Genomic DNA, 19566 nt, shown 5'->3' with positions numbered 1-19566 from the left:
TACCAGATGTCAGTAGCAACATGGCAGTGTCATGGCAAAGCTTAATTAAAATATTGAGGAATTGTGTTCAATTGTGTTCAATTTAGAAGTGTGTTCATGACATGTAACCGTTACAATTTTGTTAAAAATGCAGCAGATTTGGTCATGAGTTCAAAATGTGATAAGATTTATTTAAAAATATGTAAGTTGATTCTTTTTTTGCGGCAACATTCCATGTCCTCATGTTTTCTCTAACAATTATTTTTTGTAAAATGTGCCAAATATGTACAACAAAGTATTTTAATTATACATTTAGATGTTTGCATGCCAGCTGGAGATGGGTGCCAGCAACCCTCCCGAATGTTGAGATGATGGAATAGAGTTGCAGAGTAGTCTGAGGTATTATCAGATATCTTTGCCCTTTGTCAGTTTTCATTTCACTAGTTATCCCCATTGACTCCTGTTAGGGGAACAATGAGTACCTTTCATGGAAAAATCCACTACAGGGATATCACATGTTCTTCCCAAATAGAGCCATGAAAAATACTCTACATATACTTTGACTTGAAAGAGCCAATCCTGCAACTAATAATGAAAATCATCAGATTTTAGAATCAAAGACTTTGATTTTCCACCCTGTTATGGGACAATCCACTCCATTTCCCACATGTTTTTATTAAATATTGTTACAGAAACATTAAGTACTGTGGATTTTAATGAACTATTTTGGGAGTTGAAGACCAATAAATGCAAATTTTGGTATAAGTTTTTAAAATTACCAATATGTTCAATGCTGTCAGTAATAATGAGTAAAATAACAGATTTTTCTTTACAATACAGTCATAAATGATTTGTAACTTCATGATGTGTTACAATTTCAAGAATAAAACATATTATATAGTAAAAGGGACACACTCTTTGTAAGAAAAAGTCATTATTTTTCAAAATTTAAATGTTTAACTATTTGTGGTTCATATGTAAATGTTCATAACAGGGTGGAACACATTCAGAGACAATGGTGAAAAAAAACACATGTTAATTTATCTATTCCTGAGCTTGACCACTATTAATTTCTCATTGTTAAACATGTCAGTGTTGTAACAAAATATTTAAAATGTATCTAGCGTCACTATTTAATAACAATTCGAGAGTAGTAGGGGAAATTCATTTTTGAAAATTACCCCATTACAGAGAAGGATCTCAATGATTTTGCTCAAAGATCAATAAATATTGACTAATATAATATCACTAATATATAAGTGATATTATAAAAATAACCAATGAATTGATGAAATAAGATTAGTAACCAACTTCTGCAGCCGAGGATCAGACCGCCAGGGTCCCCTCCCTTGGCCGCCGCCCATAGCACAATGCACCCGACCCCTTTGGCCCCTCGGACAGGTGGTGAGCCCATCGGATGCCTCCTGTACGCCTCCCTGGTGAGGTGTTCCGGGCACGTCCCACCGGGAGGAGGCCTCGGGGAAGACCCAGGACACGCTGGAGGGATTACGTCTCTCGGCTGGCCTGGGAACGCCTTGGGATTCCCCCGGAGGAGCTGGAAGAAGTGACTGGGGAGAGGGAAGTCTGGGCCTCCCTTCTGAAGCTGCTGCCCCCGCGACCCGACCCCGGATAAGCGGAAGAAAATGGATGGATGGATGGATGAAGATTAGTAACACTTTATTTGAAGGGGGTGAATAAGACTGTCATGAAACTTTCATAAACATTACATAACACATGTCATGAACATAAATAAATCTTCATGAATATTTATGACTTGTCAAAGTGATTCAGTAAATTATGACACTTTTAATACAAAGTTGACATTCAAAATATCCTTATGATAACTTGACATTAACCAATAAATCATTACTGTTTAAATTTTACTTTTAATGAAATAAACTTACCTAATTTTAATAATGCAATTGGTAAAGAGATTTTGTAAAGAGAAATTCTTTAAATCAGTTCTGAAAATCCAATATGTTTTTTCCTTTTCTAGAAGGAATTTAATCAGTTGATTGATGGAGTTATGAGACAAATGATGAAAAACAGAAATAATCCAGTTGCATTCACAATGGTCCACTCCAGAGTGAAGATATTTTGACAGTTGCCTGAATGTCTTCCATCAGGTTTGAAGTTGACAGGAGGTGATGTTTCCTTTGATGCGCACTATGGGTCTAGCTCATCAGTCTAGTCGACTTGGCAACAGAGAGAGAGAGTCCTGGACCTGGAAACGGAATCTGTAACAGAAATCTTGCCTGTTTAAAAAACAGACCTTAACCTGGGGTCCTCTATAAAAAGAAAAAAAGCTTACATTAACACATTTTTCCCTCTCACTGTAGTGAAATACATTTATATTATAATGAAACTCATGTGAATACTCATACATTTCAACATAGAATGGACTGTATTCTACAATTCAAGTAGTTTCAGTTTAACTGCTTCATTGGTTGTTAGTTGACATGAGATGATGTTTCCTTTGATGCGCTGTATGGGTCCAGCTCATCAGTCTGGTCCACTTTGCAGCAGAGAGAGAGAGTCCTGGACCTGGAAACAGAATCTGGAACTGAACTCCGAAGAGAAATCTGACCTGTTTAAAAAAACAGACCTTATCAACCCAGTGTTATAAAAATAAATAAATCTTAAATTTAAAAATTTTTCCCCCTCACTTTAGTGAAATGCCTTTATATTATAATTAAACTCCTTTGAATACTCATACATTTCAACATAGAATGGACTGTGTACCAACCATGTCCATTAAGGCATTTTAGTGCAGTTGGTCAGATGAAACTCAACCCACATTAAAACAAAAACAATGATTATTTTTTCGTTTATTTTTTTTGCTAAAGAAATTACAGAAAAGAAGATTCTATTCTCAAGTAAATCTTTAAATAAAATTAAATTAACATTAATCTAACAAAAATGAAATACTGTGTCCTGGCTACACTTTCTTAATGCAATATATATATATATATATATATATATATATATATATATATATATATATATATATATATATATATATATATATATATATATACTGGAAAGGCATATGGGAAAGGGAGGCGTCCCACAACAGCAATGCACAGTGGCTAACCTCTCTACGAGAGGACCACAGCAACCTCCCGGAACAAGCCCCGGTAACCATCACTGTGGCAGATGTCCAAGACAGAGTCTCGGGTATGAAAAACTGGACAGCACCAGGACCTGACATGATCCATGCCTACTGGCTTAAGAAACTCACGGCCCTCCATGAGCGACTGGCAGCTCAACTGAACCAGCTGCTACAAAATGGGACTCACCCTGAATGGTTAACTGAAGGGCGCACAATCCTGATACAGAAGGAACCCTCGAAGGGTTCAGTCCCATCCAACTATCGGCCAATAACCTGTCTCTCTACAACATGGAAGCTCATGTCAGGCATCATAGCGGCTAAGATAAGCGGGCACATGGATAAATACATGAGCAAGGCACAGAAGGGCATAGGCATAAATAGCAGAGGAGCCAAACACCAACTCCTTGTAGACCACACAGTCGCCCGAGACTGCAAAACTCGACACACCAACCTGTGTACCGCTTGGATTGATTACAAGAAAGCCTATGACTCAATGCCACACACTTGGATCATTGAATGCTTAGAGATGTACAACATCAATAGGACTCTAAGAGCCTTCATTGCAAACTCGATGGGGCTGTGGAAAACCACCCTTGAAGCCAACTGCAAACCACTTGCACAAGTGTCCATCAAATGTGGCATATACCAAGGAGATGCTCTGTCCCCACTGCTGTTCTGCATAGGCCTGAACCCTCTCAGCCAAATCATCAACAAGACTGGCTACGGATACCGACTCAAGAATGGGGCCACGATCAGTCACCTCCTCTACATGGATGACATCAAGCTGTACGCCAAGAGCGAGCGAGACATCGACTCACTGATCCACACCACCAGGATCTACAGCACTGACATTGGGATGTCATTCGGACTAGAGAAGTGTGGTCGGTTGGTTACAAAGAGAGGGAAGGTCGTCCACACAGAAGGGGTCTCACTCCCAGAAGGAACAATAGCAGACATAGAGCACAGCTACAAGTACCTGGGAATACCACAAGCAAATGGCAACCTCGATGAGGTCACAAGGAAAGGAGCCACAGCCAAATACCTCCAACGAATAAGGCAAGTCCTGAGAAGCCAGCTCAATGGCAAGAACAAGATCCGTGCAATAAACAGCTATGCCTTACCAGTAATCAGATACCCTGCCGGAATAATTAGCTGGCCAATGGAAGAGATGAAGGCCACGGATGTTAAGACTAGGAAGCTACTAACCATGCATGGAGGGTTCCACCCCAAATCCAGCACCCTGAGACTGTACACGAGCCGTAAGGAAGGAGGCAGAGGACTAGTGAGTGTGAGAGCCACTGTCCAGGATGAAACATCCAAGATCCATAAATACATCAAGGACAAAGCCTCAACGGACGATGTGCTCAGTGAATGTCTCAGGCAATGGGGAACAGAAGACAAGGTGCTGGAAGTACCATCATGGGAGGACAAGCCCCTACATGGGATGTACCACCGACAATTAACTGAAGTGGCTGATGTCAGGAAAACCTACCAATGGCTGGAGAAAGCTGGACTCAAGGACAGCACAGAGGCTCTCATCCTGGCCGCCCAGGAACAGGCCCTAAACACCAGAGCAATAGAGGCTCAGATCTACCACACCAGAGAAGACCCAAGGTGTAGGTTGTGCAAGGAGGCCCCTGAGACAGTCCAGCACATAATAGCAGGGTGCAAGATGCTGGCAGGGAAAGCGTACATGGAACGACATAACCAAGTGGCGGGCATAGTGTACAGGAACATCTGTGCAGAATATGGACTGGAAGCCCCGAGATCAAAGTGGGGAACACCCCCAAAAGTGGTGGAGAATGACCGAGCTAAGATCCTGTGGGACTTCCAGATCCAGACAGACAAGATGGTAATGGCGAACCAACCAGACATTGTGGTGGTGGATAAAGAACAGAGGAAAGCCGTTGTGGTGGATGTAGCAATACCAAGTGACTACAACATCAGGAAAAAGGAGCATGAGAAATTGGAGAAGTACCAGGGCCTCAGGGAGGAACTGGAAAAGACCTGGAAGGTGAAGACCACAGTGGTACCTGTGGTCATCGGGGCCCTCGGGGCAGTCACCCCCAAACTGGAGCAGTGGCTCAAACAGATCCCAGGAACAACATCAGACATCTCAGTCCAGAAATGTACAGTTCTAGGCACAGCCAAGATACTGCGCAGAACCCTCAAGCTCCCAGGCCTCTGGTAGAGGACCCGAGCTCAGAGGATGAAACAGACCACCCGCGGAGGGTGAGAAGGGAATTTTTTTTTTTTTTATATATATATATATTAAGAAGAGGTTTCAAATTTCATGCTTGTTTTCAATGTGTTCCATGGTTGTACAATAAAAGTCACATCATACAAACTATTTTTTTAAAATGATAAACTCTTTACCTGTCAATTATTTGAACAATAGTAGGTTAAACATAACAGGAGAAAGCTAGAATTGGACCACCAATTTGTGGAATTGTACATTTCAACTCTTTTCCTGTGTATGATTTTATATTACAATCTTGCTAAAATGCTCCTTCAAATTTGTTTTTGCTTTGTAATGAATGTAGCCATAAATTATTATTTCAAAACAAATAGTGCAATGCTAAAATGTTTGTTAAAAAGCTCTAGTTACACCTGGATTTCATTTTTGTACATTTAAATATGAGGCATTTTAAACATGATAATTTGCAAAATTATCTGGACTCATTGCATAAAGCAAATGCAGATATTTTTCTATTTAACTCCCAATTTTAGATTAAGGAAAAAATGTTAAACTGTTAATTTATATAATTTTTTAAAAATATTTAAAGCTTATGAGGTTTCATACTTTAATTTTTTTTTACCTTCAATCGTCAGCACAAATGTAGTCGGGCAGCCCTGGGAATTGAACCCAGTTCCACAAATGGAAGTACCAATAAACTGCCTTTGCTTTTTTTGTGCTATGTGACAAGGTAAAGCAAACCCTGCATTAAGAACACCTTCAAAGATTTAAAGCTATTAATCATTATTCAAATTCAAAAATCCTTTATTGATCCCAAAGGGACATTAAATATCAATAATATGCCAATTATTAAAATGTTGCTTTTTCATTATTCCTTTTAGGTCTGTATCCAATTGTTCATCTGTCAAAGCTTAATAAATGGCGACTTAATGCAAGAAACGAAACCTTTTTCTAAGGAGAGGTTTTAAATTCCAATTTTATGTAGGAACTGTCCTCCTCTGATCAGTGAACTTGAATCTGATATGATTGTGTGGTGTAGATATGCAAGTGTTGTGAGTGCAAGCGGGGCTCAAAGACCCCTTGGTTTGGTTTATCTTTCCCCATTTCCTTTTGTATGTCAGGTGTGTGTAATTGGGATGTGGGCATCCCTTGTTTTTGCTCCCTGTCTTTCCCTCTTATTAATGTGCTTAACCAAATTTAATTGAGGAGGCAGTAGTTCGGAGACAGCTGCAGTCGTCTTGGAGTGGGTATCTTCTAATTATTCCCTGACTATCCATGTGAAAACAGCAGCCCACTGCCCGTTTATGTGCGGCATATGGAACAACTGCTTCACTTTTCAAGCCTAAGGATACCTATTTGGCCATCCATGTGAAAACAGCTGCCCACTGCCCGTTTAAGTGCGGCATATGGAACAACTGCTTCACAGACTAACCATCAAAATGTTTTGAGCAACAGAAGTAAAGATGTAGTTAGTGGCTTTGCTTAGTGTTTAAAGTGCCCAATTTTTGTAAGTGCCATCACTCTTTCAAATGTAGCTCAATGTCTTGCAGTCTTAAACATTTTTTAATTCATTTTCATCAAGAAAAAACAAATATTTCAAAACATCACATAATTACAACTGCTCAAAAACACACATTACTCCCTCGTGATCACTAAAATATGTAGGCACAACTACGGCTTCAACTTTATGCTTCTCTGATTTAACATAAACGTGATCTATTAAGGTACCTTTTTCAGTGGTTGGTTCATCAACCATTTGTAGGTATCCTTTATCAGACATAAATTTTGAGATAGTTGATGACTTCAAAATATCATCATTAAAATCTCCAATCAGTGCTATTGTGTCGCTTTGTTTCTCAAGCCAATCAAACAAAGTTTGTAAATTTATTTTAAATAGTGACAGAGGATATAATGGTGGGCGATAAATTACCCCAAGGACCATTTTTAAATGACTAAACCGGTACACCAAACACTCCAAATTCAGCTCTGGCTGCTGCAGAACTTCAAATTCAATGTCATTTGCACAATAAATGCCAACACCACCATGTTGTTGGTCTTGCAACACACTCAATTGTGGATGCCTGTTAGAATAAGATAAATGTCGTGGACGGTTGGAGAAACTGTAACCATCAATTTTTACTGTATCAGTTTGAGTTGAAGTCAACCATGTTTCTGTAACAGCAACACATTTAGGTTTCCAATGCTCTGTAAAACAAGTCAAATCTTTTACATGCCGAGATAAACTTTGCACGTTCATCAGGAATACAGTAAAAGGAGATTTGTTAAATCGGTCCAACTGAATAGATCCACTCAAAAGGGGTCTCATATCCTCAAGAGCAACAGCAATGTCATCCTTACAATATATCCTCTTTTCATCAAAATCTTGAATTGTCAAACCTGAAAGACTTTTAACACGACTCACGGCCACATAAGCTTGTCCCAGGGCAAAGATTTTACTAAAAGAAACAACAGCTTCCTCAACAGTCATTCCTTGAACTTTGTGTACAGTACATGCCCATGCTAACTTGAGAGGAAATTGCCGCCGCAAGCCGCCGCTGTGGATCCAGCCAAATCTGATGATACATAGTGGCAACTCCTCCTCTTCTTAATGCCAACACGATCATCATCAAATTTAACATACACCACTTTAGGAAACTTGTCCTTTTCAGGTATTAATATTTCTGTCACAGTACCAAGAACACCATTAGCTAAACCATCATTAACATCCACATTTTTACACAACATAACACGTGCTCCTTTGCCCAATAACAACACTTCTGATAAGCAGGTATTTGAAGCTTTTGCATGACTCCCTTCTAACAACCTCAATTTTCCGTTTTTTTATCATTTACATAATCCTGTGCCCCAATTCTAACAAATTCAGGACAAGTCTGATATAATTGATGAATATTGTGCTCGCTCACTTGTTTATTAGTCGCAAATATGTGCAAGGCTGAGCTAACCTCACCCGTTTCACAATGTTTTAAAATGTTTATATCATCCGCCAGCATTGGTGTACTTTTGGAGTGAGTTCTCATCCTGTTAAGCAGTTGAGAAAATACAGCATCTTTTTGCCTCACAATTTCAGTTAATTCTACAATTTGAAATAACTCTGACCATATATTTGTGGCAACACCCTCAGCGTATATCAGCTTACCTCGAACAGGGGGGAGCTGATAGACATCGCCGACAGTAATTATACTGATACCCCCATATACTTTCGTGGTTTGTTTAATCTGACGCAATCGGCCGTTAACATATGATAAGAGATTGTGATCAACCATTGATATTTCATCTATAATAAGAAGTTGAAGATCACTATATTTGACACGCAAGGAATTTAGTTTGTCTTCGCCCAAAGGAGTATACGGTAGGCGTACATCCTTTCCAATAGAAAAAGTGGTGTGGATTGTTGTCGCTTCTAAATTATACGCAGCAATGCCAGTGGGAGCTGTCAGTAATACGCATGTATTATCAGGAAACCTACACACAGTGGACAATAACCGTTTTGATTCATATTCAATTGCCTTAATTAAATGACTTTTTCCTGTACCGGCCCCCCCTGTAATAAATATGTGCAGTGGTTCTGGATTTTTTCCATTAACCTTATTTAAACACCACTGCCGGATTTGATAAAAAACAGAAAACTGTTTTTCATTCAAAGATCTAATCAATACAAGGCCTTCAGATCTACTCATTTGTTTTTTCTCAAATACTGAAATGTCTTTAGGGTTAGAACTTAAATCAGGAATATGTTCCTGAGCATCATTTTCTATTGGTTTCTCTTTTTGTAATTCCTCACACTCCAAGCGTTCCAATTCAACCTCAGGACACAACTCAGCCCATGTATCCTCCAGCATTACATCACCAGTAACATTTTCAACAGCCTCAAAATGATCAGATTCCAACTCAAATTCACTCCTATTTAAATCTACAACAGACTTTACAGAATGTTTTGTTCCATCAACAAATCCAATAACACCAGTTCTGTAAAAGTCACCATAGGTTTTAAAATGTGCTTTCCTTGTCCTTGCTAAGACATTCACAATCTGCCTTATCAGTTTTATCCAAATTGCATTTGCAAGTCTTCACTGGATCTTGATATTTTTCACCGCGACAAATAAAGGTTCGGCAAGATGCAGGCCGTGGGAAAATGAAACAACAAACGTTTTTTTTTCTTTTTACAAGATTTTGAATGTCGTTTTGAATGCTGCTGTACAGATGTAACAACTTCAAACAACGGATCTTCTTCAGTTGGAATTTCACATGTTACATACTTATCAATAAATGCAGTAACCTCTTCATCTGTGTTCTTGTCCAGAATTGGAGCACCAGAAATCCAAAAAAGGCAATGACAATGGGGAGAACCACGCTGCTGGAATTCTACACGATAATAGTAGTCTTCAATTTTTCCAATTGGATTTGAAGGAGACATTAAAACTTCTTTAACAAAAACATGCCATCTAAAATCAAACATTCTGGCAGCAGTAACAGGATTTTGATGCAGCAATTCACACTTATCTGCCCACTGCAACTGTTCCAAAGTCTGCGTTCACCCTTCCTGCTTCAAAATGCTGTAAAGTAAATTTTTCCATCTCATATCAGCAGACGAAAACGAGGCAAACCATGTGGGTTTTCCTAACATTCTAACACAAGCTAGCAAGTCGCGTTGAGCCGACTGCCAGAAGGCAGGTGTGCCTCGAATAGGTTTCAAGAAGCGATACCCATCATCAAACTGTAACAACTTATTTAAAGAGTCCTCATTTTTTAATACCTCAGTCATATTTTGAAATGTAGGACTTGTGCCTTTACGCAATGCTATAGACACTTTAGAGACAACTTGCTCCAGTTCTGACATGTATTGAGCAAAGAAGATGTATTCTACATTACGTGCAAATCTACCATCAGCATGAAGAAGTCTGTTATTAAAGTAGCGGCTTAAAGTCAAACGATATTGCCGCTTTTCATGGTATGTATTATACCCCAAAGGAAACAAAACAGGGAAACATTTTGCTTCATTTGTACAATCAGAAAGCAATTTAACCGGGTTATTATTTTCACTTGGTGCAATATTCAACACATTATCAACACATTGATCCAAAGCTTCTTGTCCTATATCTACTGGCATAAGACAAGTGTCCTGGAACATGCAGTGTTGCTGTCTGTCATGTAAAAGGTCATCATCATTTTCATCTATGGACATGTCCTCATCTTCTTTAACACTTTCATTCTTTATTAAAACAGAACTATTTTCTTCTGGAGAAAACTCATTGATCCAAGATTCATTGAACTCCACATCTTTATAATGAGAATTACAATGTTTCAAGTACCAAAGAGCTTCCTGGACATGCATTGTATCGACATACTGATAATCATAATGACCTTTGTATGTCAATTTACGCTTCAACTTCACAGGTAACAAAGAGCCTTCCATATTACTTCTTGGTAACAGGCTGCAAGTTTCAACTATATTTGTAGGGACACATGTAACAGGTCCATGCACTCCATTTTGTCCACCTTTGGGCAAAGCCAACATTTTCATAAATGGTATATGTAAAGCAATTAAGTGTTGCTCCAAAGTATTCAAACATGCCAACTGAGGTGGGATGGGATCAACAGATAAATTATTACATGAACTTTCTGGGGGTATTTGACCTTTGCTCATTTTATAATGGCAAGAATAACAGATATACAGCCTATTTCGACAGGTATTAAGAGTGCATGGAGATGCACACACATCGTCACACCTATGCACATAATCGTCACTTATACATTTATCTGCAATTAAAGACATTTCTTTAGTTTTTCTGTACTGGTCTTTGTGACAGTTCAATATCTGATGCTTGAACAACAGACGAAAGCAAACACAACAAACAAAATTTGGCCCCTCTTTAACCTTCTCCAAAAATTGTGCAACAACAAAATCAAACTCCTTTGACTTTTCTTTAATCTCCCGTCTTTTTAGCTTTACATCTGATATTATGTGCATCTTATGTCCTGGATAAAGGTATTGCTTTTTACTTGATTCTTTTACTTTTTGTCTATGAGATTAATTTTCATTATACTTTTTAATGCTCATTTGCTTCAGTTTTTCTCGATAAGATTCGTCTTTCTTATATTTCGCAATGCCAATTTGCTTCAGTTTCTCTCGATGAGATTCGTCTTTAGTATATTTATTAATAGTCCTCAGCTGAACCTTTTTTCGATAAGTCTCATCATCATGATATTTTGTTCTACTAGAGTTTTTCTTCTTTTCCTTGTATAAAAAATTTGTCTTGTATTTGTTATTCTGCTTAAATTTTACTTTTTGCATATATGTCATTTGAGTTTTGTATTTGATCATTTCCTTCCCATTCCTTTTTTGTCTTAAATACATAGAAAAACTGTAGTTTCTTTTATTGCTTGTTACAGTTTGTTTTGTATCTTTCTGTACTTGGGAAGATCTTGTTTGAATGGATTTTGTCTGTAATGAACCACTTGGATTACAAAGTTCAAAGCAACAGTCTTTATTAGCCTGCTTTACACACATAACAGCATCAAAATGATTATTACAGTTTTGAAGATACAGAGCTTCATGAGTAAAATTACTGTTATTTTAACTGTATTTGCTCCACTGTGTGCCATTAAATACATAAATGTCCAATCCCAACATGATTGCAGCAGATTTAAACTCAATTTCGGTAGCACAGTGACCCAAGTACTTCATCTGTGACTGGTTAACATATTCTGACACAGAAGCATAATCTCTTCCCAGAAACTCTTCACATTCTTCTATATTCTTGGTTATATATGAAACTACAGCAAGTCTAATTTTATGGTGATTATTCTGTGAACCGCTGAGTACATGAGATATATCTCTGAAAAAACTGTTAGCATCATTTACAATATTTTTAGTTTTACACACACTTCCTAAAGGCCCTCCCAATTTTACTGGTTGGAAATTGTGAACTTCAAAGTCTATTTTTAGTTTGTTGCACAGAGTTTTAGCAGTAACTTCAGACAGGGGAGTAAATAGCAAAGTCTCTTGATCATCTTGCAAAATACCCACACACTCCTCTTGCACAAAACTCTCAGTTTTGACCATCTCTACAAGAGCGATTTTTTGTTTTGCAATAGCTTTCCGAGTTTTACATTTCCCAGAAACATCTTGATTTGTGCAATAACCATAACATGTTTGTGACTTGGGCTGCTTTACACAAAGAACATTCTCATAATGATTACCATTAATATTTTGCAAATAGAGACCATGATTGCACAAACTGTTTGTAGATGTATATTTAAGCCATTTATCACTACAATAAGTAAAGATATTTATGTCAAAAAAGTCAGCTGCTGCTTGAATCTCTACTTCAGTTGCCCAACTGCCAACATATTGCATCCTTGAAGTCCTAATATATTCTGACATGGAACAATACTCATTTCTGAGAATACTTGTATACATTTGGAAATTCTTTTTTAACTGGTTTGTGACAGCAAGCCGAATTTTGCGATGAGATTTCTGATTGCCACTGACAGCTTGACTAAGTGCTCTAAAAAAGCAGTTTCCATCACCTACTATTTTTTCTGTCATACATGGCACACCCAGTTCACCAACCATGCAAGATACAGAATTTGCCCGTTCAAACTCTACATTCAACTTGCCACACAGTGACCGTGCAATGTCTCCAGAGATGGGGTTAAAATACAATTCCTTATTTTGGACATCAGTAACAACTATATCATCATCACCATCACCATCATCCCTGTTTGATGTTTGCAGTTGGAATGAAGGTCCTCCATAAGAATCCTCCTGTATATCACCATTGCTCCCTTCAAACAGACTAGTGCTACTTGGAACAGCAACTGAATGTTCAGATACACTTTTACTTGAGTCCATCTGAACAATATCAACTCCACTGATCTCAAAAAACCTCTGAGTGACATTCAGTTCAACAGAAAGCCTTGTAAGATATGCAAAGACATCATCTATACAGTTAAAGTAAAGAACAACGCTCTTACCATGTGCATCTACCATGCCCTCATTGTTACGTGGATGGGAGTCTACAATAGCATAACGCCCACTATTACTGATGAGAGCACAAGTACTGCCACATACTGTCATAAAGCAGGTTTCATACTTTCCACACATCTTACTCAATCCATCCCAGAGAGTAGTAAGCACACCCTCCTCTATTAACTGTCCTCCCAGTATATCCACATCTCCAGAAGCATAATCTGCATGATAAAAACATTCAAAATGCTGTCCATCAACATGAATATTTTCAGGCAAGTCTGGAATAGCAAGAAGCTCATGTCCACCACTGATTAAATGGCTGTCATGCAAAGCTGTGTACAACTCATCACCTACAGTCACTACATTGTCCAATATCTCAATATTCCACGAAAAAACGCTTTTCAGTGTGTGCTTTGTTAAAGCAACAAGACTAATGGCTGCACACTGAAGTCCACCATATGTAAAGCGATCCTCACCCTGATGAAATGACCCACTGAATGATGCAACATGGCTACTGGAAGCATGGCATGCATCTGTAGAGTGTGTGTCTTCAGTCAGTGCTGTGCATGTTTCCATATTACTGCACATCTCTTTTACAGAAATGGCATAGATTGCATATTCGGTTGCATATAAGGATTCCCCAAGTTTGTTCAAATGAACCATTAAATCAAGTAAGCTTGTGTTAAACACCACTACAGGCGTACCAGATTCTAATGCTAAGCCCTCCGAATTCCGTGTTCCAAAGTCTACAACAGCAAAGTACTCTCCATGCTGGATTACCAAGGTAGTTGCATCATGAAGAGAAAAGATACACATTCCATTTCTCATCAAATACATTTGTAATAGTTCAAAGAGTTCCCCCTCCTGGTCAAAATCACATGTCACCATGTCACAAATTCCTACATTCCACTTTCCACCAAAAATAGTCTGATCTTGAACCAACTTGCACAACTCTGGCTTTGAGCCTATGCTGGGTCTTTCTCGAGCAATATATTCCGCCAACTTGCGACCTTGCACAGAGACTTCATCTACATCTGACGTCTTCCAGGTACAAATGGGAGAAATGTGATGTTTTATTGCGGCTACAATACTGCATGACATGAGGGTCCCAGATGTAGACCGATTACTACCAAAAAATGTCCCTGGGACAAGAGCCAACTGCAACCCCTCCGAACACCTACATAAAAGATCAGTCTTACCTTTGGATGACGTCGGCGTGCACTGCCAATCATTCCTCTCAAGCGTCTAGAATGGAAATTTTAAAAACGTTAAGACTTTTATATTTTCACTTTATTAAGTCTTTTTCCTTAAATGAAAAATGCTTAGCGGAACTGCACAAAACAATTACTTAAGTTATTCAATAATCTCAAATAATTGTAAAATATATGCACATAATTTGAATGTTTCATTTTAGCATTTCTTACAACATAAATACGTAACATGTACAAGCAATTAAAGATTATTGTAGAGAGGTTCCAGCTAAAATGTGTATTACAGTGGTTCTGCAATCAGTGTTTTTCTTTGCATTCTGTTAATTGGTTATAAATGTCAGAAGACACAAAACATTCCCTACAGTCTAACTCTTATCTACAGTCTGGTTCTTTTCCTAAAATATGTTAGAAAGCAAGCTTGCATTACTTTTTTCTCCAAAAGACAAATCAGATAACATTAAACATGATACCCATCTATATTTCATTTTGTACATAGTATACCACATGTACCATTACTTTTTATATACATATTTGTGCTAACACAGCAGTCACCATTAAGCTCCAAACAAATGACGCATTTCCAGTAAACTATGACATCATTTAGCACATTACCTTCAAACGTATTTAAGAAAGTAGACATGCACAACTGCTACATCCAAAAAATAAAAATGTACAAACACTTCCAACACAATTGAAAACCTCGCCCTTTTCTGCTGCATTTATGTTCAAATCAAAATAAGCACAATCTCTTGAGAATTTTTGGCCTAAAATATATACTAAGATTTCCTCTTTATTTTAGAGATTCTACATCTACTCAAGCTAACACTTCATCTGAAACATTGTTACAATCCAAAGAAATGTCTTTTGCATTATCTTAAATAGTCAATTGACATTTCAGTAATTCATTGAGGGGATTCTGATTAATTGCTTACACTTTGTTACTTTTTGTACAGATAATCTGTCCTTGCAAAATATTTACATGTAACGTTTCAATCTTATGAATTGAAACATATCCAACATTATGCATAACACATTAAACAAATAAGTTATACTGTATTATTCCAAATAAATTAGATTTTATGAAAATTAGAAAATATTTTTCTTATTACACACAACGATAAACATCACAATACATACCAACTGGCTGGGAAGACTCGCCGACAGACCAAGACTGTTCAACATCTCCTGAGATTCACAAGGCAGCACATTGCAGACAGACATCTTGGCTGCTTTAGCTTTAGCCTCAACCTAAAACCAAATGAGACCAAAGCAAAATATTAAACTTGCTTTGCACAAAGTCAACAAAGATTCAATATAACGTGTTTTCAGTTAAAACACAACTCAATATTTGTTATACATTAAACCTTCATTTGCAAAATACTTTTATTCTACAATAACAAATTATTAACTTATGCTTTCACAAACCTGCTGTCTCCCAGCTGACTTCTTTTGATGTTCCACAGAATTTGTCTATAACAAACATTTCAGGTTTGGATTCTTTATAAAAGAAAATACTAAGATGGTAAATGGTACTTCCAGTCTTCTGCAAATTACCTCATTGCCTGTGTGAACATCTGAAAGGTCTGATGGAGAGACCGTTTCCATGGCAACCAAGATATCAGGTGAAAAACGGGAAGGATTCAACAGAACGGAACACTTTCTTAACGATACTGGAGTCCCATCAATCTGCAAAATAAACATTTTAATTAAGATACCAGTAACATTTACAATTAGATCTTATAAATCGCTAAAAGCCTCAAATACCTTGTGATGAACCACCCTTGTCTTCAGTGAATCAGAAGATTCCAATTCCCCTGAGTGGTTCCTCTGTAAAGATAGAGCACATATGAATTGTTTAAGATATTTAACAGTTAAAGAAACATCTTTCTTCTACTGCAAGGAAACTGCAAATATATTGATACCTTTCTGCCAGATCTCACAAGAGTCCACTCTGAAGATGGCAAAGATGGGACTCTTCTTTCCTCCCCTTTCACGACAATGCGAGGAACAAATCTTGGCTTGTAACCAGTAGCTGCCTGACTCTGTACCGGTGGCTTTGGAGTTGATATTTCGAGATATCGATAAGCAAACATCCACATGAATTTCTGGAGAATGGGCATGCCGTGGTCATCGCTGAGGTGGATCTGCACACATTACAATGAGAGATAAAATTAACATTCCATAGAAATGCACAATTTTACCTTCCTATTTTGAAAATGACTATGTACTCACGCCATCAGGGCTCCACAGATTGGGACGCTTCAGAGGAAAGTAGTCAGCTACAGGAAAATAGGGGATACCTGAAAAGACCAGGACAAAAAAAAAAAAAAATCATACATTCCATTCACCAAACACAACATACAAAGACCTATAATACATTTTACCAAAGAGAAACGTATTAAATACCTACCAAGCTTTGCTGCCCTGCGATGAAATTCTTGCTGAAACAAGTTCTGCTTCTCTAGGGATTCAGTCAAGCGCAGGGGGAAGCCAGTACAAAAAACCTAAGAAAAACAACCCATTTAGACATTTATGCTTATATCACCGTTTCTCAATTCCACTCCTCAGTGACCATTGCTTTGCATTTTACATATGTCTAGCAGAAGGGAAATACCTAAAACATGCTAGAAAGTGGTCTCTGCAAACTAAAATTAATGAACACTGCTTTACATTCATGCTGAAAACACAGGACATACCTTAGGCCAACGATACAAGACGGTCAAAAGGTACTTTTCAAATTCCTCTCCCGCTTCCTCTGGATTAAGGGATGCAGTAAGATTATTCGAAGGAGCCGTCACACAGACAGCATCAGGCTGACGGGGAACAACAGCGTGGTAGGCCTCAATGCGCAAGTCAGCTGCAGACGCACCAGGAGTGCACATCACTCCAAAATCAATGCACCCATCCGAAATCTTAACAATCCCATCAGCAAACGATCGCAGATGAGACGCACCAATCAGCAGCACAAACTTTAAAACAGAGAAAAACATAGAAAGATGAGAAATATGTAAACATTCCATTTGAAATGAATTCTAATTACACTTACTTTTCCATCAGAGCGCTCCTCCGGAATTACAAGCTTGTGACAATGATTGGTAAATGAACTGGAGGGCCAGTCTTTAACTCGATGTTGCCAGCCGGTTCCACTCCCTACTGAAGAACAAGCAAAAATATAAATAAGTATTTTACTCTGAATATTTCATATGATACAAATATATCACATTTAAAAAATGTAATTAAAATAAACACCAACGTGAAACAAAATCACTGGAAGTCACTGGGATTCCTACTCGGACTCGAGCTGTTTCCATTCGTCGGAGAGCAGCAACAGATCTTCGATAAGATTTTCCTCTAGGCATCTGCATTTAAACATTAAAGGATTCAGTGGCATACAGATTTATAGATGATTACAGCAATATAATTGAAAAATGTATTAAAAACAAAAAATATTAAACATCACTACACAAATTTAAAGATTTTTGCCATTGCTTTTATAAAAAATAAAATTTATTTTTTTTAAATCATAGCTTTCATAATTTACATTATGTAAAAATGACAATCACTAAAAGAAATCCAGCAGTAGAAAATGTACCAACTAAAATAGTTAATTCTAAAAAGCAAACAAAAAAGCAACCTCAAAATGCAGCTTTCACAGCTTAAAACCCCTAATTTTCCTTAAAAATGAATTAAATCCAAAAAATACCCATCAAGTCTCAAATTTGAATGAGGATACTACCATGTTTCTCATGAATATCACGTATTATACTAATTAAAAATATCGACTACAGATACACAACCTGAATGAACCAAAATGCAGATGGTAATCAGTAACTGGTTTTTTCCAGTTAAAAACGGAGCAAAATGGATCATAGCTATGTGCTTAAGCCCTAAATGGGTCGGTGTAGTTAAAAAATTTCAAAATTAAAGGTGTCAATTTAACATATGATCCATATTGTTTTGGCAAAAATGACTTGATATAATATTGGGGATTTACCCAGCATTAAATAAATTATAAATAACCATTTGGTGCTACAAACTTAATCTTATACAAGAAGACTAATGAAAATTTTCAAAGGCCTGAATGCCAACAATTATACATCCCAACTTGGATGATCCCAGACTGCTAATGTTATTAGCAAGCATTTTTTTAAACTGCAGAAATCCTCTTCCTGAGCAACATCTGAATTCTCCGCCTGGTAAATAACACTTGTCTGCAACCCAGCAATATGGAAGTCTACAATTTTCACTTTAAAAACCAACATTTTGACTATCTAGAATGAACATTTACGATATATGCGTTGACTAGTAAAACTAAGAATTCAATATCTCTTAAATTCCTTGTGAGCCCCTCTATAATGCCATGAAGCAATCTATAAAGAGTTACCTGCAAAATTTTAGGTTCTCTGGAAAGCTGTTGTAACATACATTCCATTTCATATGACTATCATTAAAAACATTCAATTGCCTGAAGAATTACAGATTACATGCACAAAATTGTTAGTAACTTTAAAAGACTAAAAAGGCCTTTGAAATATGCCATATATTGTAAGTAAGTAAGTAAGTAAGCTTTATTTCTATAGCACTTTTCACAGACCAGAGTCACAAAGTGCTGCACAATTTATAAAAATAAAAACAATTGAAAACAAATTAAAAACAAACATACCAACATTAAAACACAATATTACATTAAAAAGCAAGTTTAAAAAAGTGGGTCTTAAGTTGTTTCCTAAAAGTGTCTATACAATGTAGAGATCGAATGGTGCAAGGTAGCTCATTCCATAGGCGGGGCGCCACAGCTTTAAAAGATCTGTCTCCACGAGTCTTAAGAAAGGTCCGAGGAACCGTCAACAAGTTCAAATTCGACGACCTGAGACTCCTAATCGAAACATAAGGCTGTAGGAGGTTCTTAATGTAGTCTGGCGTCTGTCCATGAAGAGCTCTGAAAGTCAGTACCAAGATTTTGTAGTACATCCTATAAGATACAGGCAACCAGTGCAGGCGTTTGAGGATGGGCGTGATATGTTCCCTCCTGTGGGTGCAGGTGAGCAATCGTGCAGCAGAGTTTTGTACTACC

At 37.5% G+C, this 19566-nt stretch overlaps 1 protein-coding gene across 2 annotated transcripts; it reads right to left on the bottom strand.

Annotated features, from left to right (window-relative positions):
• Positions 1 to 1442: 1442 nt before the first annotated feature.
• LOC145554902 (uncharacterized) lies at positions 1443 to 16700 on the bottom strand. 2 transcript variants are annotated; one of them, XR_014090948.1, is made up of 8 exons: positions 16415 to 16700; positions 16257 to 16319; positions 16047 to 16178; positions 15918 to 15962; positions 15630 to 15740; positions 14481 to 14526; positions 2364 to 2566; positions 1443 to 2267 (listed from the first exon to the last, which is right to left on the bottom strand). XR_014090948.1 is itself a non-coding variant. In XM_081615785.1 (7 exons), exons 1-7 carry the CDS (start codon positions 16610 to 16612, stop codon positions 2430 to 2432), a joined length of 732 nt encoding a protein of 243 aa, XP_081471911.1. In that variant the 5' UTR covers positions 16613 to 16700; the 3' UTR covers positions 1443 to 2429. The 2 variants fall into 2 exon arrangements, 1 of the variants encoding a protein (XP_081471911.1); XM_081615785.1 differs by having other exon boundaries at positions 1443 to 2566.
• Between the last annotated feature and the right edge of the window lie 2866 nt (positions 16701 to 19566).

This window comes from Poecilia reticulata, chromosome 14, assembly GCF_904066995.2.
Source record: "Poecilia reticulata chromosome 14, P_reticulata-male-v2, whole genome shotgun sequence".
Taxonomy (NCBI): domain Eukaryota; kingdom Metazoa; phylum Chordata; class Actinopteri; order Cyprinodontiformes; family Poeciliidae; genus Poecilia; species Poecilia reticulata.
This window is presented reverse-complemented; position numbering and strand designations above follow the sequence as displayed.

Coding starts and splice junctions, on each gene's coding strand:
- LOC145554902 (XM_081615785.1), bottom strand. CDS start 16,612: ATGCCCATTCTCCAGAAATTCATGTGGATGTTTGCTTATCGATATCTC. Junction 15,963..16,046: donor ATGTTCACACAGGCAATGAG/GTAATTTGCAGA, acceptor TGTTTGTTATAG/ACAAATTCTGTGGAACATCA. Junction 14,527..15,629: donor CGAGTCTTCCCAGCCAGTTG/GTATGTATTGTG, acceptor TTTCCATTCTAG/ACGCTTGAGAGGAATGATTG.